General features: G+C 34.6%; 1 protein-coding gene across 1 annotated transcript; it reads left to right on the top strand.

Moving 5' to 3' along the window:
* Positions 1-23,946: 23,946 nt before the first annotated feature.
* Positions 23,947-27,643, top strand: GATL4 (galacturonosyltransferase-like 4). The gene is made up of 2 exons (XM_039043866.2): positions 23,947-24,726; positions 26,629-27,643. Exons 1-2 carry the CDS (start codon positions 24,139-24,141, stop codon positions 27,106-27,108), a joined length of 1,068 nt encoding a protein of 355 aa, XP_038899794.1. The 5' UTR covers positions 23,947-24,138; the 3' UTR covers positions 27,109-27,643.
* The last annotated feature ends 266 nt before the right edge of the window (positions 27,644-27,909 follow it).

Here is a 27,909-nt window from a genome sequence, read left to right as displayed (position 1 = left end):
TATACTAAACTTGTTAACTATCACAATAATTTTGTATTAAACTATAAATATCAACTTCTTAAACATAACAATAAACTAAACATTTTAACATATAAACATCAAAGTTAATACTAAATAAATCAAATATCATAAGAATAAACTAAACTTTTCAAATATCATAAGTTCAACTCACAGATTCGACGGTAGTTCTCTTTTTTCCTTCAAAGTGACAACGTTCACCCTTTTTTCCTGTTATTTGTTATCTGACAACAATTACAAAAAATTAAAAAAAAAAAACTAGAATCTATAAAAAAAAATAATAATATAAGAACAATAATAAATTTTATAATTATTCTTAAAAAATAAAAATTTAATAGAGTAACGAACCAGTATAGTTGTGTGAGAATAATTTGTATTAAACGAAATACAAGAAGAGAAATGGAAGTGGAAATGGGAGGAGAGGAAGATGATTTTGAAGGCTTGTTTTCGAAGGCAGTGAGGGGGCAGTGAGCAAATCAAGGGGAGAGGAGTGAGCAAAATCAAGGACAGTGAGTCTTTAAAAATTATCGAGGGAGTGATTGAGGAAAAATGAAGAGGATGGTGGTTTAAAAGGATGTAGGTCTTGAACACTCGACCCATGGGTTTAGGGTGGTTGAAAAGGAATTAAGGCTATGGCAGAGGGGCATGAATGCGTTAATGAATGCATGGAATTGGAGCAGGGGAATCGGATAACACCAATGCATGTAGGGAATTGTGCAGGGGCAGCTTGGTGATATATATGCACTTTTTCAAACTTATGGAAAGTAAATAAAGTGAAGACGATTTCCATGTGGCAGACCACGTCAGCTGACTGATTGGCCGTTTAATCCATGTGGCAGACTCAATCTCGCTCTCTCAATCTCGCTCTCTCCTACAGTCTCGCTTTCAATCTCGCTTTCTCCTATAGTCTCGCTTTCAATCTCGCTATCTCAATCTCGCTCTCTCCTACAATCTCAAACAAGGTCAAAAGTAAATGGTTTGCAAGCTTGGCCAGTCCAATTATACATTGAAACACGCGTCTCGATCTTGGAATATAAGATTTGATACTGCGATTAAATCTTGTGGCTTTGAACAAAATGTTGATGACCCTTGTGTCTACAAGAAAATCATTAGCAGTTCAGTAGCTTTCTTAGTATTGTATGAGGACGATATCCTGCTCATTGGGAATGATATAGGCCAATTGATAAATGTTAACATTGGTTAGCCGCCCAATTTCGAATGAAAAATTTAGGAGAGGCATAGTTTGTTCTAAGAATCTAGATCATCAGGGATCGTAACAACGAAACACTAGCCTTATCTCAGGCATCGTATATTGACAAAATGCTTGTCAAATATTCAATGCATAATTCCAAGAGGGGTTTATTGTCTTGCAGACATGGAATTATATTGTCTAAAGTAAAGGAAATCAGAATCGAGATTTCCATGAGCAGCGGAACAAGACTATTCCAAAATACAATCATGAATTAACATAACATTTACAATCGACTTCAAACAAACAGTTATGCAAATATACAGAAATTACAGCATGTAAAATACAAAGGAACAGAAAGTAAAACTCTACACACATAGGCAAAAGCGTCTCCACGCTCCGATGCGCTCACTGATCGAACAAAAGCAGCCATGAGCGCTCGATCTACATGACTGCAATACCGCACGAATACTTCGTGCTCTCCTCAATAATCTCCTCGGTCCGAGCTCCTCCGCAACACGAACGGCCTCCACAGCACCACGAACGACCTCCAAAAAACCTCAATGTTGTTGAGTTGAGTCTGACACCACCAACAAGGGGACCTTGGTATTCTCGATGTGATAATCCAGAAGGTGGGCTCTATTCGAACTTGGTGTGAGGTAGATGAACGGAGGAAAGAACGATCACGTATACGACTGGGCAAGTGGAAGATGGTTGAGACCTATCGTATAGGTCGATACCCAATCGTTTAGATAAAACTATGCGATCGTCTAGCAAAAGCTATACGATCGTTTAGCTCGGTCTGTTGCATACAGACTCTACACGATCGTTTACCTTGGGCCAGCGATCGTCTAGAAAAACTATGCGATCGTTTAGTAAACACTGCACAATCGTTTAGCTCGCACCTGGACGATCATTTAGTAAATCGGTATTTACTTAACGACCACCGTTAGTTTCTTTTCGCCGAGAGAAAACTCAAAACCTTTTTCAAACTTTTGAATTCAAAATAGGAAACCACTTTTCTTTTAAACTCACGGTTACCATGATTCAATAACCACCCACTACTTTGGTTATTTAAAAGAAAAAGTATTAATTATCTAATAATTAATATCATTATAAACATAAATGATAACCAACTATCATACTATATTTATAACCTATAGTTTTAATATTTCATCTCATGAAACATATAAACCATAGTTCTTTTTCTATTCCATGGTACTTAATGTAAACCTTATTTACATCAATATTCCACTAGATGTATCTCATACATCATACCGATTATATCATATATAATCAAAATACCTCTTGTCAATTTAAATATTTAAAATCAACACCAAGAACTGATCCTCAATAGAATCCAAGCTACCAAAGGGACCTCATGGACCTGTAGATCTGAAGCTCCAACGGTACGTAAATAACTGACTAAACTCTTTAGTCATGGGATCCACCATCCGTTAACTACTGGCACTCCACTAAAGACCGACAGCTGAACTCTCCTTACCACAGATATATTATGTGTCCATCTTAACCAATCAGCAGTACGACAACCCTTCACAGATCACTCGTAAGTATGGCTGGGCCAATAACCATTATGCCCTTGTAGTTACATTTGTCTCCTTAAGTACCACTGATCCCTCTAATGAACATAAATCATAGTTCTACTATGACTGAGCCTTCTCTTCCAAAGAGAAGTTGTGGCCACTATGTTCAAGCCCTTAAAGGAGCAATCTCTCTACTTATCTTTGCTTCAGGAAATGAGTGAATTTCATATTGTGGATTGAGTTCCCAGCTCCCAGATCAGATAGGTCCCCAAAAAGGTAGGTATGTTGAGTTGGCAATCTGGCCACTCTCACCCATACTAATCAAAGGACCGTCCTCAAAGGCAAGAGTTCACAAAACACTCAGGATTGAGGTTGTGTCACCTATGGTCGTTTAGGTAAGATGCAAGTCTCTAGTATCAATGACGTTATATACAGAGTCTAGTCATCTCATGGTCTAGGTCTTATACAAACTCTTTGTATAGGACACCTCTATTCCACGTCTCCACATGAATGGTCAGGATCTAAGATCTGTAGTAGTTTACAACACTTGCAAACTTCTACAAAATGGGCCGTATCCGTAGTGTCACTAGGATCAGGTATCCCACCTTAATCCTTATACTATAGACCGATTTAGGTTATCACTTAAAGCATGATCCACTTGTATATCACATATACATGCTTAAGTTCACATAAGATAACCAAGGAGCTTTGTTTATTGGATATGAGTAAATTCCAAAATTAAATAACCCTTATTTTATTCTTTGAACAATGTGTATCTTTACAAAACAACGAGACTCCGGGAGAATTAGGACACCAATCCCAACATAAAGAACAATGTCCTAAGACACCTCAAGAAGTTGAGGAAATGAGACGGATTACCTATGCATCGACTGTTCATAGTCTTATGTATGCAATATTATGTACTAGACCTAACATTTGTTATGTAGTGGGGATTGTCAGTGGATATCAGTCAAATCTAGGATTAGATCACTAGACAGTAGTTAAAATCATCCTCAAGTATCTTCGAAGAACGAAGGACTACATACTTGTTACTGGACTAAGGATTTGATCCTTACAGGATACACTGACTCTTATTATCAAACTGATAGAGATTATAGAAAATCCACATCAAGATCAGGGTTCACTCTTAACAGAAGACCTATAGTCTGGAGAAGCACAAAGTAAGGTTACATTGCTGACTCTACCATGGAGGTAAAGTATGTAGCGACTTGTGAAGCTACCAAAGAGGTTTTATGGCTTAGAAAATTTTTAATAAATTTGGAAGTTGTGCTTGAAATGTTAAAGCACATCACCCTTATTGTGATAATAGTGATGTTGTGGTTAATTGATGGGGTGCAAGCGCACATGTCAAGTTATAATATAGTAAAACGGTCAAGAGACCGAGTATCATCCTCTGAGGAATTTGTTTGACTCTTTTAGCTATTCAGAGGTCCTTCTAATTTTATTTAGGGTACCAGACTGTGATGAAAATTAGTCTAATTCTAAACAGCAAAAAAATATAACACTGAGACGAAACTAGACAAAGACACATTCTAGGATATGATTTTGTTAAATGGATTAACCAAATTAATTATTTTGATCTTAGACTGATTTCATGCAAATTATAGACATAGGAGTCTTTTATCCAGGTATCTTCTCTTGAGCTCAACCCTTTCTAATAACTAACCATCGACCTGAATCTCTTCCATCGCTTGATTAGCTACCACATTAAGTTCCTCCATCAATAATCTCTATTAATCTCCTATCACTCTCATGCATACTTGATTAACAATTTAACACGTTAGATCTAACCCAACACCTTCTCTCTTAAGCAAGATATTAAGTAAAGAACATTCAAACAATGGCCAATTATTCAAAAGCATTAAGAACAAACATGCTAAAATAATTATGCATAAATTCAATCCAAGAAACAACCAATCTAATTTTTGCAATCCATAAAACTAGATCAACACCCTAAAAAAAAAATCAGTCACTCATGGTTACAATACAAACATAGACCATTTATGACGTTTTCAAACACAACGGAACGGAAAATAAAAGAGGGAAAAAATTACAAGTCGTGTTCTTGACTCTCGTCCTCGAATCCAGTATCTTAACCCAACGAACTCTTCAAATCTTTGATCCTTTGAAGCTCCGAGATGTTGCCTCTATCCAGAATTACATTCCCTAGGGAAGCCTCACCGGAATATTGAATATGCTCTCAAATCAACCCTAAGATTGCCTCTCCTAATCAGTTCGAACACAAACTGTAACGACCCGACCCCCTAGGACACAAGCTAGGCCGTTACTAACGCATGCATGCATGTAAGTTAAAACGAAATTCTTTTATAATGAAAAAAATGCTAAATAAATTAGATAACTAAAAAAATTTGCATTAAATTCAAATATTTAAAGTCAAAGGATAGGGTACCCATAAATCATGAAAGGAAACAAAAAGTCTGAAAACAAAATTTAAACGGTAGTCTCGAATCTCAAAATTGAAAATGTCAAACATAAAAGAAATATTAAAATATGAGCGAAAACATGTAAACTAGTCCCCAGTGGCTCGTTCAAGGATTTCTCTTGTCAGTCGCCAGTGCATCTCTACCCTTACCTGAAACAACAACATGAGAAAAGATTAGTATAAAATACTCAGTTAGTAACCCCATTACTGGGGTCAGGCTAGGATTTATGTCCTCTAGATGCCTACCTCTAGTGGAACATGGACTCATACATGAATAACTAATTTCGATCTTATTATAGTTAAGTATACCCACTACCTCTAGTAAGTCCCATACGACCCACAACCTCTAGTGAATCCCGAAGGAAAGCACCACTTCTAGTGAATCCCGAAGGAAACATAACCTCTGGTGGATCCTGAAGGAAACCACAACCTTTAATGAATCCCGAAGGAAATAGAACCTCTAGCGAATCTCAAAGGAAAGCACCACCTCTAGTGAATCCTGAAGGAAACACAACTTCTGGTGGATCCTAAAGGAAACCACCATCTCTAGTGAATCCCGAAGGACACACAACCTCTAGTGGGCATCTAACAAATTAGTGAGGACACTATCACGATCTCAACATCACAAGTATCATATCAAGGTTCTATAACATACATATATATCTCATCATCATGGTTCTATAACATACATATACATCTTTTCATCCTAGCCCCATAACATACATATACATCTCATCATCCTCAGATCAAATACAATCTTATGGAATAAAATATCATCTCATGCTAGCATTCAAGTGTCTATATGTGCATTTAATCTTTTAGAACCTCATACGAAAACATACATCAATTGTACTATCGATCCGTCATACTATCAGTCTATCATACTATCATTCTATCATAATATCAAATTGTCATCAAGCATACATCTAGTGCCTAACCCGTGGGTAGTTCTAGTAGTAAGATTACTTTACCTCAAAGAAAAGTTCAGATATTTTTATTCGACCAACTAAACTCCCTCTAAGTTCTTGGAAACCTTGAAGCAAATTCTAAAACACAAACTACAGAGTTTAATTTAGCAACCATGGCCCAAAATAATGAATCCCAACAATTTGAATTAGTCCTTTGGGGTCTAAATTCAATCAACAAAACTGGTTCAAGTGTCCCCAATTTAACTTACTGAAAACGTGGCTTGGTTAAAAGTAGTTCCAAAACTCCGAAACAAAAGTTCCAATCTAAAAAAATTCAATAATAATGGTTAGGATCTTAAATTCCAACAATATCAAATAACTTCAAATAATCTTAGCCCAAATATGTTCTTTGAATCCAACGACAACCTCAATAACACTCAAAGGCTCAACACCAAACCAATCCGCAATGGGGGTTACCAAGCCTTGAAACTTACCAAATCGTCACGAACAAGGAACTTCAAAACTCGCTAGACAGCGCACAAATATGTTCTTTGGTGTCTTGCAGGTCGGAGCGGTGCAAGACAGGTGGAACGGCGCTGGCACAGGGAGTGGCGAACGACTCGGCTGGAGGCGTGCGGATGGCTGGCGAAGTATAGCGGATGGCAAGGCATTTCCAATGAGGAAGAAGGAGAGTTCGAGGGGGCGAGGGGGAGGGGTTCTGCGAGAGAGAGAACGAGTGATGGAGAGATTTTTTTTTCTTTTAAAAGAGAAAATTTAAAAGGAAAGAGAAAAATAATTTAATAAAAGAAATAACAATAAAACTTTAATTTATATTATTCCATTATATTTTATTTCTTCCTTCATTACACAAATATATTTTTAAAAATCATTTCCTTTTTCTTTTTAAACCCAAATTTCAAAGTAAAGAAATTCTCCCAATATAACCTCAATTTTCGACATTAACTTTAAAAAATTAAATTAACTCGATCTAACTCCCAAATTTTCCATTAAATAAAACTAAGTTCCGAAATTAACAAAATGTCCTCAAATATTACAAAAAATACTAAATTTAAATTATGATCGCTCGGGACATTACATAAATTGCTTATATAGGCAGAACTTGCAATGTTGCAACGTTGACGTTAAATCATCCGTAGCGCGCCTCTTCCAATCGTAGCGTCACAATGCTGCCCTGTTTCCAGATGCTCTCGGGTCTATAACATAGCAACACTCGTTCAACGCTGCCCTGCTTCCAATCTCTGCATTTTCTTTCCTTTTTCTCCCTTGATCATTACCCTAGGTCAAAACTTTGACCTTTCTAGGTGTATTTTGGTCATTAACCTTCCAAAATTGCTTGTTCTCATCCAATTGCTCGATTTCCTACCAATAAACAATAAAAGCATCAAAGATCTCAAATTAAGCATAAAACTAACTAAATTCTAAACCCAGAAAACACACTTTTGGGATGCGTTTCACCACTCCAAACTTAGAATTTTGTTAGTCCTGAGCAAAGAAAGAACAAGACTATAATGAAATTTAGACAAGCATATAAGTAACTCAAAACCTCATCATTCAGAATAAGCATATTAGATCCATTAGTAGAAACTTTCAAACACATCCTAACATTAAAAGATTTCAAGGCCAAATCTCATCATCTCCCATGTATGTGCGCGCAAGTCAAATTTAATTCAAAACACAAGAACTAAAGTTAGGTTCAAGAGAGCTTCTCCAGTTTCCCCCTACTTTGACTCATGCACCAATCATTAAGCATCCACAAATTCAAAAAATTAATATGTCCACTAAGGTGCCTTGCTTTTATTTTTATTTTTTCTTAAAACAAAAAGGCCCTAAACTTCCATCATTTTACAGAGGGGCACTAGCTTTCACACATCCACTGTAGGGAACCGTACTTAGTTAATTCTCAGGTGTCCTAACTAATCACAGCAAAGGCAACTCTTTTTACCCCTATCCATGCATACACATTACAAGTTTAAACAATAAAAAGATATTTCTTTTAAGTACATGAGTATACTCTATTTTTTTTCTTAAAGACAACAATAATATTCTTTTCTTTTCCTCTTAGTCTAACATTACAAACTATCATGCACATCAACTCTTTAACTGATGGGACTTTTCGAGGTGACAAACAAATATACTCAACCCAATCCTATTTTTAGTTAAATTTTTGAAATTAAAGTAACTACGTGCTCATGCTATGGGAGACTTAAAGAGGGACTTAAGGATAATTTAATTCAAGTGTATGCCATCCTATTTCCATAGCAGATCATCTAACATGCAAATTTAGAATAACTCATGGGCAATCATAATCACTACATCCTCAGCAAATTTCACAAATAAAGCACAAGATCATCTTTTCAATTCAAAAAACAATTCTCCTTAAAATTCAGCCACTCAAAATATTTGGTCAATAACCATGCATAATACAATTTTTCTAAGTAGCATGCATAGCAGGATAAAAAAAAACCAGACAAGCAACAGTATGCAATATGTCCCCCACTCTAAACTTAGAAACATGCATTGTCCTCAATGCAATAAAATAAAGCATAGGAGTGAGCGAAACTGGCTTGATCAGTGAAGTAATTCATGTGTGTCAGGTTTGCAAACCATGCTTTAATTTGAGGACTCCTGTAAAACCTGGACCAGAAAAAGATAAGAGTTCAAACCATGAGTACGGAACTAAAAATAAAAATAATAAAATAATAAAATAAACTAAAACAACAAAAAGAAAATAAAAGCTTGGGTTGCCTCCCAAGAAGCGCTGAGTTTAACGTCCAAGCTAGACAACATGGGAGACTGTCTATCAAGGTACATAAAAATTCTCTCATTTTTCAGGCTCCTTCTTGCTCGAATCAATATAACCTACAAAGTCTTGTAGGCTTTCCATCTTTTCCTGGGTATCTAAAAGCAGAAAATTAGTTTTGGTATTTTTAATTTTTGGAAAATAAAAAGACTGAAAATTAAAAGTAGACTCAAACTGCAAGGCTCATAAGAATATGGGAGAGGAAGATCAATGGTAAGAAGACTCTCAAGTGATGCAACATAAGGCTTCTCAACCTCAACCTTAATCACTTAAACTTCCTTATCTAAATTAGGCTCATCTTCTCTCTCAATCTCATTAACCGACTACTGATATGACTCTAATGCTTCCAACTCATCCCCATCATTAGAATCTACAATATCGGACCTCTTTACCTCGGTGGCATTAGAAATATTCTTCCCATAAAAGGCTATAAATGCATCAACCATCAGACTAAGTTGATCTCCTAAACGTTTCAGGGCTACCTCATTCCCTACCAATTGAGCTTCTATCCTATCCACCATCCTTCTTTCTTCCATACAAAACCTCCGAAATTGGGACTCTAACTCTTTTAACTGGTCCTTTAAAGAACGTTTCTCCTCTACTAGGGTTGGATAAACATAAAAACTCCTATAGTCATGAGAAGGGTAACTGATGGGATATGAAGATGGTTGAAAAACATTAATGGTGGTGGTGGACCTAAATTAGGTTGGTAAAACCCATAAGGCTACCCAAAATTATAATAAGACATGGTAAAGCAAACACCACAAGCAATCACACAAGAGAAGACTCAAAATAAAATAAAAAAACAAAAAAAAAATATACACCCTAAATTAAGGTTAGTCAAATCTCATAAATATTAAAAGAACTCAAAACAAAATTGCCCAACAACGGTACCAAAAACTTGATGGGGCGTAAGCGCACCCGTCAACTTATAATATAGTAAAACGGTTAAGAGATCGAGTATCGTCCTTTGAGGAATTGGTTTGACTCTTTTAGCTATTCAGAGATTCTTCTAATTTTATTTAGGGGACCGGACTGTGATGAGAATTAATCTAATCTTAAAAAGCAAGAAACGGCAACACTGGGGCGAAACTAGACAAAGACATATTCTAGGGTATGATTTTGTTAAATAGATTAACCAAATTAATTATTTTGACCTTAGACTGATTTCATGAAAATTATAGACCTTGAAGTTTTTTATCCAGGTATCCTCTATCAAGCTCAACTCTTTCTAATAATTAACCATCGACCCGAATCTCTTTTATCGCTTGATTAGCTACAACAATAAGTTCTTCCATCAACAATCTCTATTAATCTCCTATCACTCTCATGCATACTTGATTAACAATTTAACACACTAGATCTAACCCAACACTCTCTTTCTCGAGCAAGAAATTAAGTAAAGAACATTCAAACAATGGCCAATTAAAGCATTAAGAATAAACATGCTAAAATAATTATGCATAAATGCAATCCAAGAAAAAACCAATTTAGTTAAAACTAGATCAAGACCCTAGAAACACAAATCAATCACTCATGGTTACAACACAAACATAGACCATTCATGAGGTTTCCAAACACAAAGTAACAGAAAATAAAAGAGGGAAGAAATTGCAAGCCGTGTTCTTGACTCTTGTCCTCGAATCTAGAATTGCAACCCAACAAACTCTTCAAATTTTAGATCCTTTGAAGCTCTGAGATGCTGCCTCTGTCCAAAATTACATTCCCCAGGGAAGCCTCGCCAGAATATTGAATTATGCTCTCAAATGAGCCCTAAGATTACCTCTCCTAATCAGTTCGACCATAAACTACTTATATAGGCAGTAGTCATAGCGTTGCAACGCTCCAAGGCAACATTGCAATGCTGATGTTAAATCATCCGTAGCGTGCCTCTTCTAATCCTAGCGTCGTAACGTTGCAAGTGTTGCGATGTTACCCCGTTTCCAAATGTGGGTCTGCAGCATTATAGGGCAGCGTTGCAATGCTCGTTCAATGTTGCCCTGCCTCCGATCTCTGCATTTTCTTTCTTTTTTCTCTATTGATCATTACCCTAGGTCAAAACTTTGACCTTATTGGGGGAATTTTGGTCATTAATCTTTCAAAATTACTTGTTCTTATCCAACTACTCAATTTCCTACAAATAAACAATAAAAGCATCAAAGGTCTCAAATTAAGCATAAAACTAACTAAATTCTAAGCCCAGAAAATGCACTTTTAGGATGCGTTTCATTAATTCCAAGGAGCCTACAATCCACAAGAGATGGAAGCACATTGAGCGAAAATATTATCTCATCCAGGAGATTGTGCATCGAGGAGACATGATCGTCACGAAGATCGCTATGGAGCACAATGTTGTTAATTCATTTACAAAGGCTTTAACGATTAAAGTGTTTAAGGGTCACGTAGAGAATCTGGGTTTACGAGATATGCATCATCTAGTCTAATGCAAGTGGGAGGTGTTACTGGGGGCATAATGTATGCCCTAGTTTATTATTTTGTCTACTGTACTTTGTTTATGGTTTGTATTTGTACACCCCACTAGCTTTAGAACAAGTGGGAGATTGTTGGAATTGATGCCCTAAATCTTGTGGTTTTGTAGTTTGTAAATTATTTGTACAATGAATTATTTATTTAATAAAATAAAGTGTTATTTTACTTCACATTTAGTCTTCATTAACCCAAAACCAATAAACTAATAAAACCCTTATTTAGTGTAGCTTATACATGTATGTAGTGATATATAAGTGGATCATGGTTAAGTTATATCCTGAACGGTCTGTAGTATATGGATAAAGTTGGGTACCTTATCCTGGTAACACAACATATACGACCCACTTTGTAATTGTTACAATTGATGTAAAGTGTTACAAATTATTTGATCCTGATCATTCATGTGGAGACATGTGAATGGGGGTATCCCGTAAGAGTTTGTCTAAGATTGGATCACGAAATGATTAATCTCTCTTTATAACATTGTTACTTGAAGATACCTATATTTAACTAGGATGACTATAGGTGACTTGGGTTTAATCCTAACTGAGTTGTGAACTCCTACCATTTTGGAATTCGTTCGAGTGGGGAGCTAGAAGTACAATTACACAAGATAGAATTCACTCATTCCCGTAATTAGGGTAAGTAGATTATTAATTGCTCCCTTAAGGGTTGATTCCAAGTCTTGAACAATGAGACACCTTACCCTTTCACTAGCTAGAGAGGGGTCTAGTTTATAGTTGGACTATAACTAATTGTTCATTAAAGGAATCAATAGTACTTAAGGAGTTAGATGTTACTACAGAGTAAAACGATAATTTTGATTCAAATGTAGTTACGAGCAATTTGTGAAGGGCCAACTTACTATTGATTGGTTATATTCAATGGATACTGAAATATATCTACAGTATGAAGAGTGCAACTATCAGTCTTTAGTGGAGTGACCGACTATTAATGAATGTTGATTAATTTAATTAAAGAGTTTAATTAGTTAATCCCGTATCATTGGAGCTTCTAATATGTGGGTCCATAAGGTCCCCTTACTAGCTCAATAAAGGTTAAATGAGAATCAATTAATTTTGGATTAATTTGAATTGTTCAAATTAAAGGGACTTAATTGTATGAGATGCAATTAATATAATGTATATGGTTACATCATAATAAAAAGTTTAATGAGAGAGATAAATATTTGAATATGATTTAAATAATAATTATATGAATGAGATTCATATAAAAACTATACGTTAAAATTAATATGAACATCATTCATATTAAAACTATAGGTTATATGATAGAATATAAAGTTAGGTTATATTATATGGGATATAATATAAGGTTGTTTTAATTATATTATTTTAATATAATTAAAATGTAAAATGACTCCCTTGGGAATTACTTTACGTCATAACTCCCTTCATCTCTCTCATATGCAAGTACACAGAAGGAAAAGGGAGTACACATTATTGGCACCGTGAAAACTCTCTGCAAGATTCATCTTCTTCCCCTATGAAAACTCTCTAAAATAATCCTTTTCTCCCTAAAAAAAATATCAACAAGAGCCCACAACTCCTTTTTGATTTTCACCTTGAGAATAGCGAGGAAATCACTTATGGTGGTGTCCAAAAGATCCTGTGACATTGTTGTGCTCATGAGGAATAGAAGTTCACCATTCATGAGCACCAGGAGAGGAATATGTGTAGTAGGTTTTCTTCAAGTGTATGTATATCCTTCCCTTTCCTCTTAGTAATTAATTAAAAAGCATGCTTAGACCAGTTTATTATTTATCCTCTTTGTATTTTGGACCAGTTTATTATTTATCCTCTTTGTATTTTGTTTTCTCTATTCTTAACTTTTGTTCAAAAAAAGAGAAAATCACCGACACAAAGGCGATCAATCGCTTTCGCATCGGGAATTCGATTCCTTTAGGTTGGAAATCATATGAGGCCTTAGGCAAAATTTTGATAGAGAGGCCATCATAGAGAAAATATTATCTAAAATATATTTTTTTTCTTTTTGAGATGCAAAAGTATATATTAAATTTTGATAATCTAAGTTCATTAATATATCATTTTCAATGAATAATCTGGCCAATTCATTTAATCTTTTTTGCGACTATTTGACCTTAAATAAGATTTAATTAATTTTAAATTTGAAAAGCTTCTTTCAATATAAGCAATCATTACTTGTATTGTTAATAATATTCTATAAGCAATATATGCATTTGGAAAAGCATTTACCGTTTTTATAAAGCAATATAATTTTAATTTTGAAAATATTTTTTCAACATAAGCAATCATTACTTCTAGTGTTCATATTTGTTCTGCTAGACTTGAAAATAACTTGCATGTGTTAAAACCAACTGAAGCAAAAACCATTTTAAATATAGAGATGTTTAAAACGGTTGAAGCCCAAAATAAAAAAAATATAAGATTTCTCCTAACGCCTATCTTTGGCATCTCAGACTGGGTCACATAAATCTCAACAAGATTGAGGGATTAGTTAAAAAGAGTCATCTAAATCAGTTAGAAGATAGTTCTTTACCTCCTTGTGAATCATGTCTTGAGGGAAAAATGACTAAAAGATCTTTTACTGGAAAAGGTTTCATGCCAAAGAACCCCTCGAACTTATACATTCCCACCTTTGTGGTCCGATGAATGTAAAAGCACGAGGAAAATATGAATATTTTATCAGTTTTATTGATGACTATTCTAGATATCGCTATATTTACTTAATAAGTCACAAGTCTGAAACTATTGAAAAGTTCAAGGAGTTCAAGACGGAAATAGAAAACTTATTAGGTAAAAGAATTAAAACACTTCGATCAGATCGAGGTGGTGAGTATATGGATTTACAACTCTAGAACTATTTGGTAGATTATAGAATTCAATCCCAACTCACATCACCTGGAACACCACAACAGAACGATGTTGCAGAAAGGAGAAACTGAACCTTGTTAGACATAGTTCGATCCATGATGAGTTTTGCTTAGTTATCTCAATCCTTTTGGGTGTATGCAGTACAGACTGCAGTATATATTCTGAACATGGTTCCCTAAAAAAATGCTCCTAAAACATCGTATGAGTTATGGAAAGGACGTAAAGGTAGTTTACACTACTTTTGGGTTTGAGGATGTCTGACACACGTGTCGGTACAAAACCCTAAGAAATTGTAACGACATTCGAAGTTATGTCTCTTTGTTGGATACCCAAAAGAAACAAAAGGAGGATTGTTTTATAATCCCCAAGAAGATAAAGTATTTGTTTCGACAAATGCTACATTCATGGAAGAGGATCATATTAGAAGTCATCAACCTCGCAATAAACTAATATTGAAAGAAATGACCAAGATACTAAAGATAAGTCAACAAAAGTTGTTGATGAAGCTGGTCCATCAATAATGGTTGTTTCTCCATCACATTCATCTCAAGAGTTAAGAATGCCTTAACGTAGTGAGAGGATTATTCGTTAACCTGGACGCTACATGAGTTTAACAAAAATCCAAGACATCACACTTGATGATGGTCTAGAGGATCCATTAACCTTTAAACAGGAAATGGAAGATGTTGATATGAAACAATGAATAAAAACCAAGAATGTAGAAATGGATTGTATATACTTCAATTCTGCCTAGAATCTTGTAGATCAACCACATAAGGTTAAATCTATAGGATGTAAATGAAGGAACTCTTATCAAAGAGTACCTATGAGCAGAAGCAAGATCGTTCCAAATTCATTGTGACAGAAATATCGCATTCACAAACAAACATACAAGTTATACATTCAACGACAAATTTTGACATGCTTTGAAACTTAAACAATAAAGAAGCAAGAGATATACCAATTGAAGAACTTTTCTTCTCTTTAAATCTCGCTCTTGTCAAATCAGTAACTCTCGTTGTCGTTGAGATCGTCAAGCTATCATCCACCAAATCTCGCTATCGTCTACCACCGAACGGACATCTCACGAACAGGCAGAACGGAAGACACAACCACTTGGAAACCTTGGTATTCTCGGAGTGAGAATCCAGGAGGTATGGGCTCTGTTGGATTTGGTAGAGGGGAGGAGGAAACAACGATTGTTTACCCCATGACCAAGTAAGTGGGGGATATCTGAAGTCTATCGCATAGACAAGTGCTTGATCGTTTAGTAACAGGTGCACAATCGTGTAGTAAAAAGGGTCTGATCGTTTAGACAATCATCGAATAATATCGCTCGGGTGTGCGATCGTTTAGTAAAGACTATGCGATCGTTTAAGTAAAGCATGCGTGTACACGATCGTTTAGTAAACTTTGAGCTATCGTGTATGCTCTCGTTTGGTAGGCGATGGGTAGTGTACTCAATCATGAAGCGATTATCTGATCACCTTACAAAATGAAAACTATTTTCATTTTATCCTTCAGTTACGAAAACTGATTGCAACCTCCCACTATCTCATTCAGTTACAGAGAAAAAACCGCCAACAATTATCTTATAATTCTTTAATTAAAAAATAAATATAATTATATTATATTTATAACCTATGGTTTAATATCACATCATATGCAATATATGAACCATAGTCCTTTTTTCCTCCACTAGATATAAATCATATTTATATCCTTTTTCTCCAATTAATGTATCTCATACATCATGTCAACTATATCATATATAATTGACTAGTTCAATCATATCATATATAATCGAACTCCCTCTTGTCAATTTGAACATTCAAACTGACCCAAAAACTGATTCTCAACTTGAACCCATTGAGCTACCAAGGGGGCCTTATGAACCTGTGGCTCGAAGCTCCAATGGTACGTGAATAGCTGACTTAACTTTTTAGCCACGAGATCCACCATTCGTTAACTACTAGGCATTCCACTAAAGACCGATAGCTGCACTCTTCTCACCATAAATATATTTCTATGTCCATCGGATATAACCAATTAACAGTACAATAACGCTTCATAGATGCTCCTAAGTACAGTTGGGCCAATTTATCGTTTTGCCCCTATAGTTACATCTAACTTCTTAAGTATCACTGGTCCCTCTAATGAACAATACAACATAGTCCTACTATGTGTGGACACCTCTCGGGCCATGAGAAGGTGTGTGGCGCCACATCGTTCAAGCCTTAGAATCAACCCTTAAGGGAGTAATCTATCTACTTACCTCTGCTTCAGGGAAAGAGTGAATTCCATCTTGTGTAGCTGAGTTCCCAGCTCTTAAATCAGAAGAATCCCCAAAGTGGTAGGTTTGAGTCGGCAATCTAGCCACTCGCACCCATGCAAATCAAAGGATTGCCCTCAAAAGTAGAAGTTCCCAACTCACTCAAGATTGAGGTCATGTTACCTATGGTCATTCTAGTAAAGTAAAGTCTCTGTCATGAACGGTGTTATATAACAAGACTATAACACTTCGTGGTCCAATCTTATATAAACTCCTTTGTATAGGAATTCTCCGCTCACATGTCTCCACATGAATGATCAGGATCAGACCATCTTAGCAAGTCACAACACTTGTAACTATTCTACAAAGTGGACCACATCCATAGCGTCACTAGGATAAGGTTTCCCTCCTATATCCATATACTACATACCATTTTGATTATCACTTAAGACATGATCCACCTGTATGTCTCCACATACATGCTTAAATTACAACGACAACCAAGGATCTTAGTTTATTGGTTTGTGGTAAAGCAAATAAAACATCTCATGTTTCATAGATAATAGTGAAAAAAATATCATATATTATTACATCATAAGTGTTTGTTCAATACAGTGTTTACAAACTACAGGACCCAACGAGAGTTCAGGGTATTAACCCCAATAGTAAATGCATCTACAAGAGGAAAAGAGACCAAACTGGCAAGGTACAAACCTATAAAGCCAGACTCGTGACAAAAGTTTTTACCCAAAGAGAGGGGATTGACTATGAAGAAACCTTCTCTCTTGTTGCCATGATAAAATCAATAAGAATATTCTTATACATTACTGCATATTATGACTATAAGATATGGAAAATAGATGTCAAGACAACCTTTTTAAATGGCCATCTTGACGAAAGTATTTTTATGTCTCAACCAGAAGGGTTCATTAAACAGGTCAAGAACAAAAGGTTTGTAAGCTTAAGAGATCCATTTATGGGTTGAAACAAGCTTCTAGATCCTGGAATATAAGATTTGACACTGCGATCAAATCTTATGGCTTTGAACAGAATGTTGATGAACCTTGTATATACAAGAAGATAGTCAACAAAACTGTAGCATTCTTGGTCCTTTTTGTTGATGATATCTGTTCGATTGAAATTTAATTGCTCAAAAACTTGTTGAATGGATTTTAATTGCGGGGGACGAAACGAATGTAATGTCACCGCAAAAGGATGGAAAGATGGATGGATGGTGAAGTGGTGATGTAGATGATGACGTGTGGATGATGTGTATGTGCTCTCGATAATAAATGCGATACTACGTCTAAAATAATGTATGTGATGCTGCTGATATGCGTTCGTAGTATGTGTTCGTGTAGTACGTGCGTGTCACAAGTTTTCTTGCACTGGAACCAAGTATAATTCCAACGCAAGTTTCTCAGAGTGATCTGAGGTCGAACATGGGGATTGCAATGATCAATGCGACATAATGTGATATATGCGACCGATAACAAAATAATAATGAATTGTATGGGAAAAGTAGAATGCGGTGATAAGTAAAATACGATGTTAAAATAAAACGCAATGTTAAAATAAAAAGCGATGATAAAATAAATTGCGATAATAAAATAAAATGTGGTGATAAAATAAATTGCAGTGATAAATAAATAAATAAACAAATAGAGGATTGTCTGTGAAGATGTGTAAGTATCTGATGGAATGCGGTGGCAAGTCTTGTGAAATGTGTCAGAAAGAGAATGAGTTGGGGGAAAGGACATCGCAAGTTCGTCAATCCTGTTGAGGACGCAACTAAGGTTCCGCTTTCCCTTGGCTTACACCTCTCAGTGATCGGCCGCGTTCCCATATGTCTATGGTGAATCAAGGATGAACGTTGTGAACACAAGGTTGTTTTCATCTCTGGAAATACTTCTTGCTTTAGTTAACACATTCTTCCAATTTTCTTTCGAGAAGTGGATTGACATCTTCACTTTTGCTTTCACAAGTGAAGATGTCGTTGAGCATGCGTTAGCTAAACTTAGTTAATTTCTTCAACATGGATTAACTTACTCGTTTAATCCTTCCCCCTTACCCTGGGGATTAGTTACACATGATAAGAGAGATGGACGATGAATATATGGTGGAGAACAGAGAAATGACGATGAATATGATAATGATATTAAAATCTAAAGATAAACGTTTGTTACAGATGGATGGATGAAAGATTAGAAATGAACACAGTTGATGAATAGAAAGTGAGAACAAATAAGGAAAGCGTGTCAATGTCTTGACACGGATCCCGATCAGAGACGATTTGCTTGTCGGTGTGTAGGAGGAATGTGGTGGAGAACTTCCTTCTTAGGCTTGTTTTCCAGGTAGAAGTGATCTCTGCACAGAGCTTCTCTTCGGGAATGTGAATGAACTTATTGTTCCCGAGACTTACTTTTTGGTCTTGTCTCGTCTTTCTCTTGGATTTTCTCTAAGTTGTCTCTTCAGACCAGCCTACTTTCTTTGAAATTGATGTAGTTGTTTATAGACCTTGGCACCTCCTTCGTTAGTGGTCCCGCTCTGAAAAGCTGCTTTTCCTGCCATGGCTTGGTGGAAACATCCGCTCTGCTCCACATTCAATTTGTCAGATCATACAACAGAAAAGCTGTACAATTTCAAAAATCCCCACGAATGTGTCGCTCTTTTCATCTATGATCGATCGCCACATGTGGTGCAAATGCGTTGATCTTTTTATCCAGGATCGATTGCCACATGCGGTGCAAATGCGTTGATCTTTCCTTCAATGATCAATCGTTGCATTCACTGCAATTGCGTTGTTATTTTTTGCTCTTGAGTGATTGTCACATACAGTGACCTGTTTCCTATAAAACAAAGACTTAGACATTCCATTTTGCCATCGCAATGGGGTTAGCAGGTGTGCTTCCGACACTTTACAACTTTTGCGTTTCTAAGCCAATTTCTATATGTTCGACACAACTTTTTCCTTCTTTTTGCCGCATAATCTAAATAAGATGGTATAAATAACTTATATTTCTACAAGTTATCAATATCTTGCTCATTATGAATGAGACAAGTTACCTTGCTGACGTAAAGAGATGGTTAACATCACAATTCTAAATGAAATATTTGGGAGATGCTCAATATGTTCTTGGGATTCAGATTTTTTAAAATCGAAAGAATAGAACCTTAACACTTTCTCAAGCATCTTATATTGATAAAATTTTGTCCAGATATAACATGCAAAATTCCAAAAAGGGTATATTACCTTTTAGACATGAAATTCATTTGTCAAAGCAACAATCTCCTAAGACAACTTAAGAAGTTGAGGAAATGAAAAGAATTTCATATGCATTAGCAGTTGGGAGTATGATGTACGCTATGTTGTATACACGTCCTGACATATGCTATGTAGTTGCAATCGTCAGCAGGTTCCAATCTAACCCGGACCACAGTCATTGAACGAATTTCAAAAATATCCTCAAGTATCTCAGAAGAACAAGAAACTATATGCTTGTGTATGGACCTAAAGATTTGATCCTTACAAGATACACTGATTCTGATTTTTAGACTGACGTAGATTCCAGGAAATTTAACTCAAGATCGATTTTCACTTTTAGTGGAGGAACTACAATGTGGAGTAGCATTAAACAAAGTTGTATAGCTGACTCCATGATGGAAGCGGAATATGTAACTACATGCGAAGTAGCTAAAGAAGTAGTGTGGCTCCGCAAGTTCATGACAAATTTGTAAGTCGTTCCAAATATGCACCTACCTATTACTATGTATTGTGAAAATAGTGATGCAGTTGCTAATTCCAAGGAACCTAGAAGTCACAAATGAGGAAAACATATCGAAAGAAAGTATCATCTCATCAGAGAGATTGTATACCAAAGAGACGTGATAGTCACACAGATAGCCTCAAAAGACAACATTGTTGATCCATTTATGAAAGTCCTCTCGGCCTAAGAAGCACAAACACAGATACGGATCATGATATGGATTCGATACGATACGATGATACGTTAATTTCTAAAAAAATAAGATACGAATACATTAAAGATACATTATATATATGTATATATATATATATATATATATATATATAAAATAGAATGCATATGTTATAATACTTATTTTAAAGTTAGATTAAAGTAGATTCAAGAAGAGAGTGAAAACTTGAAAAAAAAAATCCAAAAAATCCAGTAACGTCGAGTGATTGTTGAAAGACTAGAGTAGACGGTAGAAAAGAAGTAGAAGATGAAGATGGAAGAATGAAGTTGAGGATGAAGGGGGTGTGAATCATGATTTAAATAGTGAAAGAAGGGAAGAATAAAGATTTAATTACGTTTCGATTTTTTTTTTCAAATTTTTATGTTTTTATCATTTTTAATTTGTTTTTGTTTTGGATTGCTCAATTTAAGTGGACTTTTATGTTTGGAAGTGATTTTAAAATGGTTGAAATCACTTTTGTTATTTTCAAAATCACCGTGAAACATGTTTAATCCTTCAAAACTAATTTTGACTATATGAAAATTGCATTTAAAAGTGTAAAATTGAAAACTAAATTAATTTTGAGTAATTAAAAGTGTGTTTTCGAGTGATTTTAAAAATAAAAAAAGTGATTTTTGATGATTTCAAAATCACTCCTAAACATACACTAAAATAAAATGGGTTGTGGGTTAGGCTTTTTAAGTGGTTGGGCTTAAATTTGAAAAAAAAAAAATTGACCCACGTATCTCCTTCACGTATCTAGAAGCAGATACGCGTATCTGAAAATTAAAAATAAAAACAAAAAATCGGATACTTCAAATCACGTATCAGATATGTATCTACCATGTATCTGGACGTATCCACATCGTATTCGTATCCGATACCGATTCTCTGTGCAGTTAGAAGTATATGTGCTTCCTAACTCTCGACTAAAGTGTTTGAAGGTCACCTGGTTGGACTAGGACTATGAGCATAATCTAGGGTAAGTGGGAGAATGTCGAAGAGTATTTTGTTTATTGTATTTTTTCTCTCTTTATTTCACATTGTAAACATTATATATTTATATATTTATCTCACTGGAGTGTTAGTCCAAGTGGGAGATTGTTGGGAATGGCCTAACTCGCAGTTCGTAAATGTTACTAACATATTCTATTTATCAATAAAATGTTGGTGAGTTTTTTATTGATGTTGCATCCTTCTATGAAAAATCCAATAAACGAATCCATGACTATAACATGAATACTTTAACTTTATGTGGTGACATAAAAATGGATTAAGTTTTAGTATGTAGCCAAAATGATCTATAAGTATACAGATGAGATTGGGTACCTCATATTGGTGACACTAATGGATGCAATCCGTTTCGTATGTTGATATAAATGATGTGATCCAAAACCCATTCATGTAGAGACATGTGAGTGAGGGCATCCTATGCAATGAGTTTGCATAAGATCGACCTCGAAATAGTCATTTGTCTTTATAAAAATCGTTTACTATTAAAACTGACTATCTCAAACTCAATGACCTAGGGTAACTCAATCTTAATCCTGAGCTAACTATGAACTCTTGTTTATTTGGGATTATCCTTTGATATGCATAGGTGAGAGTAGTCCAACAACACTGCTCAATAAGTCTCCCATTTTGGGGATAAGACCAAATAGATAGCTGGAGACATAATTCGACAATATGGAATTCACTCCTACCCGTTTTAGGGTTAGCAGATGGGTTGTTCTCTTAAACTTTGATGTCTTATCTTGAACAGCGGGGCCACGCCCTCTCATGGAAGAGAGAGTTGTAATTTATAAGTTGGACTATAAATCAATTGTTCAATAGGAGATCAATGGGAGCTTAAGGAGCAAGATGTGCTTATAGGGGTAAAATGGTAATCTTTGATCCAGCTGTAAATACGAACGACTTGTGAAGGATTGACTTACCGATTATGATTAAAATGGACAGAAATATGTCTACAGTGAGGAGAGTGCAACTATCAAGCTATAGTGAGATATCTTGGTAGTTAACGAATAGTGATTAATTCGGTTTAAAAAGTTTAACCAATTAATTACAAGTCGTTAGAGCTCATGATCTGTAGGTAAATAAGGTCCCTCTACTAGCTCGTAATTTGGATTAGTGAATTGAGTAATCTTGATAAGATTTGAAATTAGGGTTTAGAATTTGAAATGTTCGAATTCAATCAGGATTTCTATGTATTGTATTTGATACAATTAAAATATTTAATTTTATCGAAATTAAACGAAATTGAAGAAATGATTGATGTTTATGATTTAAATATTAATTGAATAATATTAATTTCATTTTGATGGATTGGTTTTTATTAATTTAATATTTGATATTAATTAATTCTTTTTAATTAAAAAGTTTAATTAATTAGTTTTATTTTAAAATTAATTAATTGAATTAATTTTATAAAAATAAGAAATAAAATTAAATAAGTTTAATTTACAAAATATGATTTTGGAAATCAACTTTGGAAAACATTTTGAAAATTGTTTTTCAAAGTGGATCTCCACTATGCAATGAACTTCCTTATTCACTTCTCCATTTTCTCCATGAAGTAGGAGCTGCCCTTCATGAAAGCCATGAATTTGCATGGTGAAGGCTCTGTAAATTGGAATGCTCAGAGAAACCTCCCTCTTCAAATCTTATATACTTCTAGCTCAATTTAGTGCTTCCATCACACAATCCTTGCAAGAGAATAGTAGAGAAGATTTTGGTGGTTGTCTACTTAAAGATTGAAGCTCTTTTCACGTGGAACTCAACTGGACTTGAAGAGGATACTTCAAAGGTATTGTATTCAGCAAACCCTCTTCTGTAAAAGTTACTTTGAAGCATGTTTAAACTCAAGTTAAGTATGATTAGAGCGTTTATTCATTCTATTTTTCCTCCACTGCATGTTAATATACTCTAACAAGCATTGCAATAATATTTGTTAGATCTCACGAACTCAAATTATGATGGAGGATCAATCTATGCTATAGCTTGTGGGTCAAATTTCAGTAGTGACAGGGTGAACATGTGTTTTTCTTTACTTTAAGATCCCACTGCAAACAATCAAACATCATCTAAAACCAAAATTTACTTAAAATAAACCCTATGAGACAAACAATATATCCTCTCAATTTTCTTCTTACATCATTGTCAAAAATTAGAGGGGAAGGAGTGGTTGACTATTTTGACAAGACAAAAAAATCTAAAAACTGCCTAGATACCCTCCATTCAAAATTATATCCTCAAACACCAAGAAAGGAGGGAAAATAAATAAATATAAATATATATATATATATATATATATATATATATTCAAAAATAGGTATTAGTTTTCTCCTAAGAATTTTCCCTTCCTCAAAATCCCACCAACCCTTCTTCTTTCCCTTTCTTTAATCCCTTCTCATCATTCATTCCTAACTTCTTCTTCTTCCTTATCCTTCTTCAAACCAGCCTAACAATGGCTGCCATTACTCTCTCTCTCTCTCTTCTTTGATTTAATCAATTTCCCCCAAAATTTCCCCCTTTCTTTCTTTCCCCTGTTTCAAATTTTCCCTTAACAAAACAGGACAGGAATGGCCAATTCCTTCAACAACAGCAACAACAGCCACTTCCATTTCTCCATCTCTTTCCTCGGCCTCCTCCTGTCTCTCCTCCTCCTCTCCGCCACCGCCACTTCCGCCGGAATCCGCTTAGGAATCATTCGAAAACCTACATCCGATGTCCCGATCTTCCGCGAAGCTCCGGCGTTTCGCAACGGAGATTCCTGTGATAAAGATGAGAAAATTCATGTAGCTATGACATTGGATTCGAATTACCTTAGAGGAACAATGGCCGCGGTTTTGTCGATTCTTCAGCATTCGACTTGCCCGGAGAATGTTGAATTTCATTTCTTGTGGGCTAGATTTGAAGCGGATGTGTTCTCGTGTATAAAAGCTACGTTTCCTTACTTGAAATTTAAGGTTTATCGATTCGATGCCGGTCGTGTTCGAGGGAAAATATCGAAATCGATTCGTCAAGCTTTGGATCAACCGTTGAATTATGCGAGGATTTATTTGGCGGAGATACTGCCGGCGGAGGTTAAGAGAGTTATTTATTTGGATTCCGATTTGGTTGTTGTTGATGATGTTGCTGAGCTTTGGGGAGTGAATTTGGGAGACAAGGTACATATAATATATATTGAAAATGACCTTTAATTTCATTTAACACTAAATTCCAAATTTTTACTTTTTTTTTCCTCTCTCCTTCTTATCTAGATTTCATGAAAAAAAAAATTCGATTATCTAAAAAATTCAATCAATCCAACTCAATCCGTATGATTTGGGTTGGGTTAAAAATTCATTCGGTTGAATTGGGTTCAAATAAATAAAAATTTTATATGTTCAATTAGTTCATGAGTTAATCAAAAATAAATCGAGTCAACATGAACTAACACAACCCAAATAGTGTAATAATTTTTTCATAATATAATTAAAATTGATTTGCATATCTTATTTTAATAAGTAAAAATAATTAAACAAATTCTTTTACATATCAACATATTATTTTTCTTCATGAAAAATCAAATAATGAAAATTGTGTTGGTTTTAAATAGTTCTTCAACCCAATCCAACCTAATCCATGAACTTTACTCTCTCTTTCATCTAATTTCCACTTTTTTGTCGTATTCTTTTGACTCTGTGATTATATCAATTTGGGTTTTAAACTTTTAACTTCATCAATATTATATTAGTTTTTGTCTTGTTATGTCAATGCCAAAATTGATGAAGTAAGGACACAAAACCTAATATCAATTCATCAATTTTGTCCTTCACATAACAAGACAAAAATTGATGTGAAATTGATGAAATTGAAAGTTTAAAATCCAAATTGATATAATGGCATGATCAAGGTTAAAAAAAGACAAACAAAAACTTGAAAGTGAAATTAGATGAGAGAGAGCAGTTGAGATCAAAATTTGTGAAATTGAAAGTTTAAAATCTAAATTGATATAACTTAATAGTTCATAGTCAAAATGGATGAAATTGAAAGTTTATAATTTAGAATAATTTTATGGTTAAAATGTATTAAACTGGAAGTTTGCAAATTTGATGCAACCTAACAACACCTTTGTGGTTAAAATTAATGTTTTTCTTTGTTTTAATAGGAAATTTGGTTTATAAATGGTCTGGGAAGTTAGAATTTAATTTCTATGTTTGTAATTAGACTTTAATTCGTATAATAGGAAATAAAATCCTAGAGAACTAATTATGAGGATTTTATTAAATTACAGGACTTATTTTTTAGGTTTCGTCAAAATATAAAGACTAAATTTGAACTTTCAAAACCATAAGAATAAATATTCTAACATTCTTCAAACCAATAGAGATGAAATTTGTAATTTAACCCATTTTTAAACAAATTCTTTATTACATGTCTATGTTTTTTTTTCTTTCTTTTTGATCTTTCTAAAAACTTTTGTTTTTGTTTTTGTTTTTGTTTTTTTTTTTTTTGTTCTTTAGGCTAGGATATTTTAATCCACGTTTATTCTATTTATTCTTTTTCAAATTAGAGTTGGAAAATATTTGGGAGAAAAGTGAGAAAAAAAAAAAAAAGAATTTGTTTTCAAATATCTATTTGTGTTTACCCAAAATATCCAACTTCTTGCCGATGATTTCAGATTATGAGGTTTTGGCCTCTTTTGTTGGAAAATTATTATTATTATTATTATTATTATTAAGATAAAAGAAACCATCGGCTTTCTTACATTAAAAAGAAAAAAAGTGCGTTTCAATTTTTTTTATGAGACAAGCTCACTTAATGATCTATAACTTATAGTATAAATTTTATGCAATTTTTGAGTTTAAGATTGATAATATGAATATTATGATTGAACTATATTCAAATGAGCTATAATACGTATTATTTTATCATTATGATTTTAGTTTTGAAAAGAGAATGAAAGTAAATGAAGAGTTTCCAGTTTTTAATTTGCATGAGAGATTATAACATCTTAACTTTAACTAGTTGAGCTTGACTGGTCTAATGTATCTTAAACATCTCTCAAAGTTGTTTTCCATACATAGGTATTAGCAGCACCGGAGTATTGTCATGCAAACTTCACAAAGTACTTTACAGACCAATTTTGGTCGGACCCGGAGCTAGCAAAGACATTTGATAGGCGACAACCGTGCTACTTCAACACAGGTGTAATGGTTGTAGACGTCGAGAAATGGCGGAGCGGTGAGTTCACGCAAAAGATGGAGGAGTGGATGGCAGTGCAAAAGCAGCGACGAATATACCACCTTGGCTCTCTACCGCCGTTCCTGCTCGTGCTTGCGGGTGACATACGCGCCGTCGATCACCGCTGGAACCAGCACGGTCTTGGAGGTGACAACCTTGAAGGCAAATGTAGGAGCCTCCACCCTGGTCCCATCAGCCTCCTCCATTGGAGTGGCAAAGGGAAACCATGGCTAAGGCTAGATTCTAGAAAGCCCTGCACCGTTGATCATCTTTGGGCGCCTTATGATCTCTATCGTCCATCCACTCATTCATTGGAAGAGTAAAGAGTAAAGAGAAAGAGAGAAGAGGAACTAATATGAGTTTTTTGCTGCAAAATTTGGGTTAACCTTAATTAGAAGGAGCAAAGAACATGTCTTGATATAATGATCAAAGTTGGATTTGGGGGAAAAGTTGGCAAAGTGGTTTAATTCTTTTATTTTATTTTTAATTTTTTAATTTTTTAATTTTTCTTTTTTGGGTTTGGTATTTTGATTTTTTTTTTTTTTTTTTTGAAGAACCAAAAGTTTTCCTCAAAGGGAGTGAAAAAAGGAAGGAGAGAGAAGAGAGAGAGAAGGGAGAAGGAATTAAGAAGGAAGATGTGAAAGATTTGCACATGGTGATAGAATTTGTTGTGTTGTTGTCAATCTGTGAATAGAGAGAGTGATAGTGACAATATTTGAAATTCTCTCCTTTTCTATGATTGTTGTCAGGTCACTTGTTAGCTAACTTTTCCCATTATTTTCATCTATTCACAACTTTTCTCTTTTCAATTATATATATATCTTCAAAGTTTATATTATGTTATAACTCCATTTGTTGTATATATTTACATATTTAGTTGAACATAATTCATTTTTGCTTTTTGCTTTTGTCGTCGTACATGATCATTTTTCAAAAATAAAATTGTATCCAAGTATATGTAAGGTAAGTAGCACGAAAAGATTGTAATATATATAGAGAGAATTCTAATTGTTCGCTTGATAAGAACTTAGTGAAAAAATGTTGCTAGAATCCAACTCTATATATATATTGGAAATGACTTTTGGGTTTAGACTCATAGTAAAAATTAAAAGGAAATAGGAGAA

Source organism: Benincasa hispida, chromosome 9, assembly GCF_027475165.1.
Source record: "Benincasa hispida cultivar pf3 chromosome 9, pf3_genome.v1.1, whole genome shotgun sequence".
Taxonomy (NCBI): Eukaryota; Viridiplantae; Streptophyta; class Magnoliopsida; order Cucurbitales; family Cucurbitaceae; genus Benincasa; species Benincasa hispida.
This window is presented reverse-complemented; position numbering and strand designations above follow the sequence as displayed.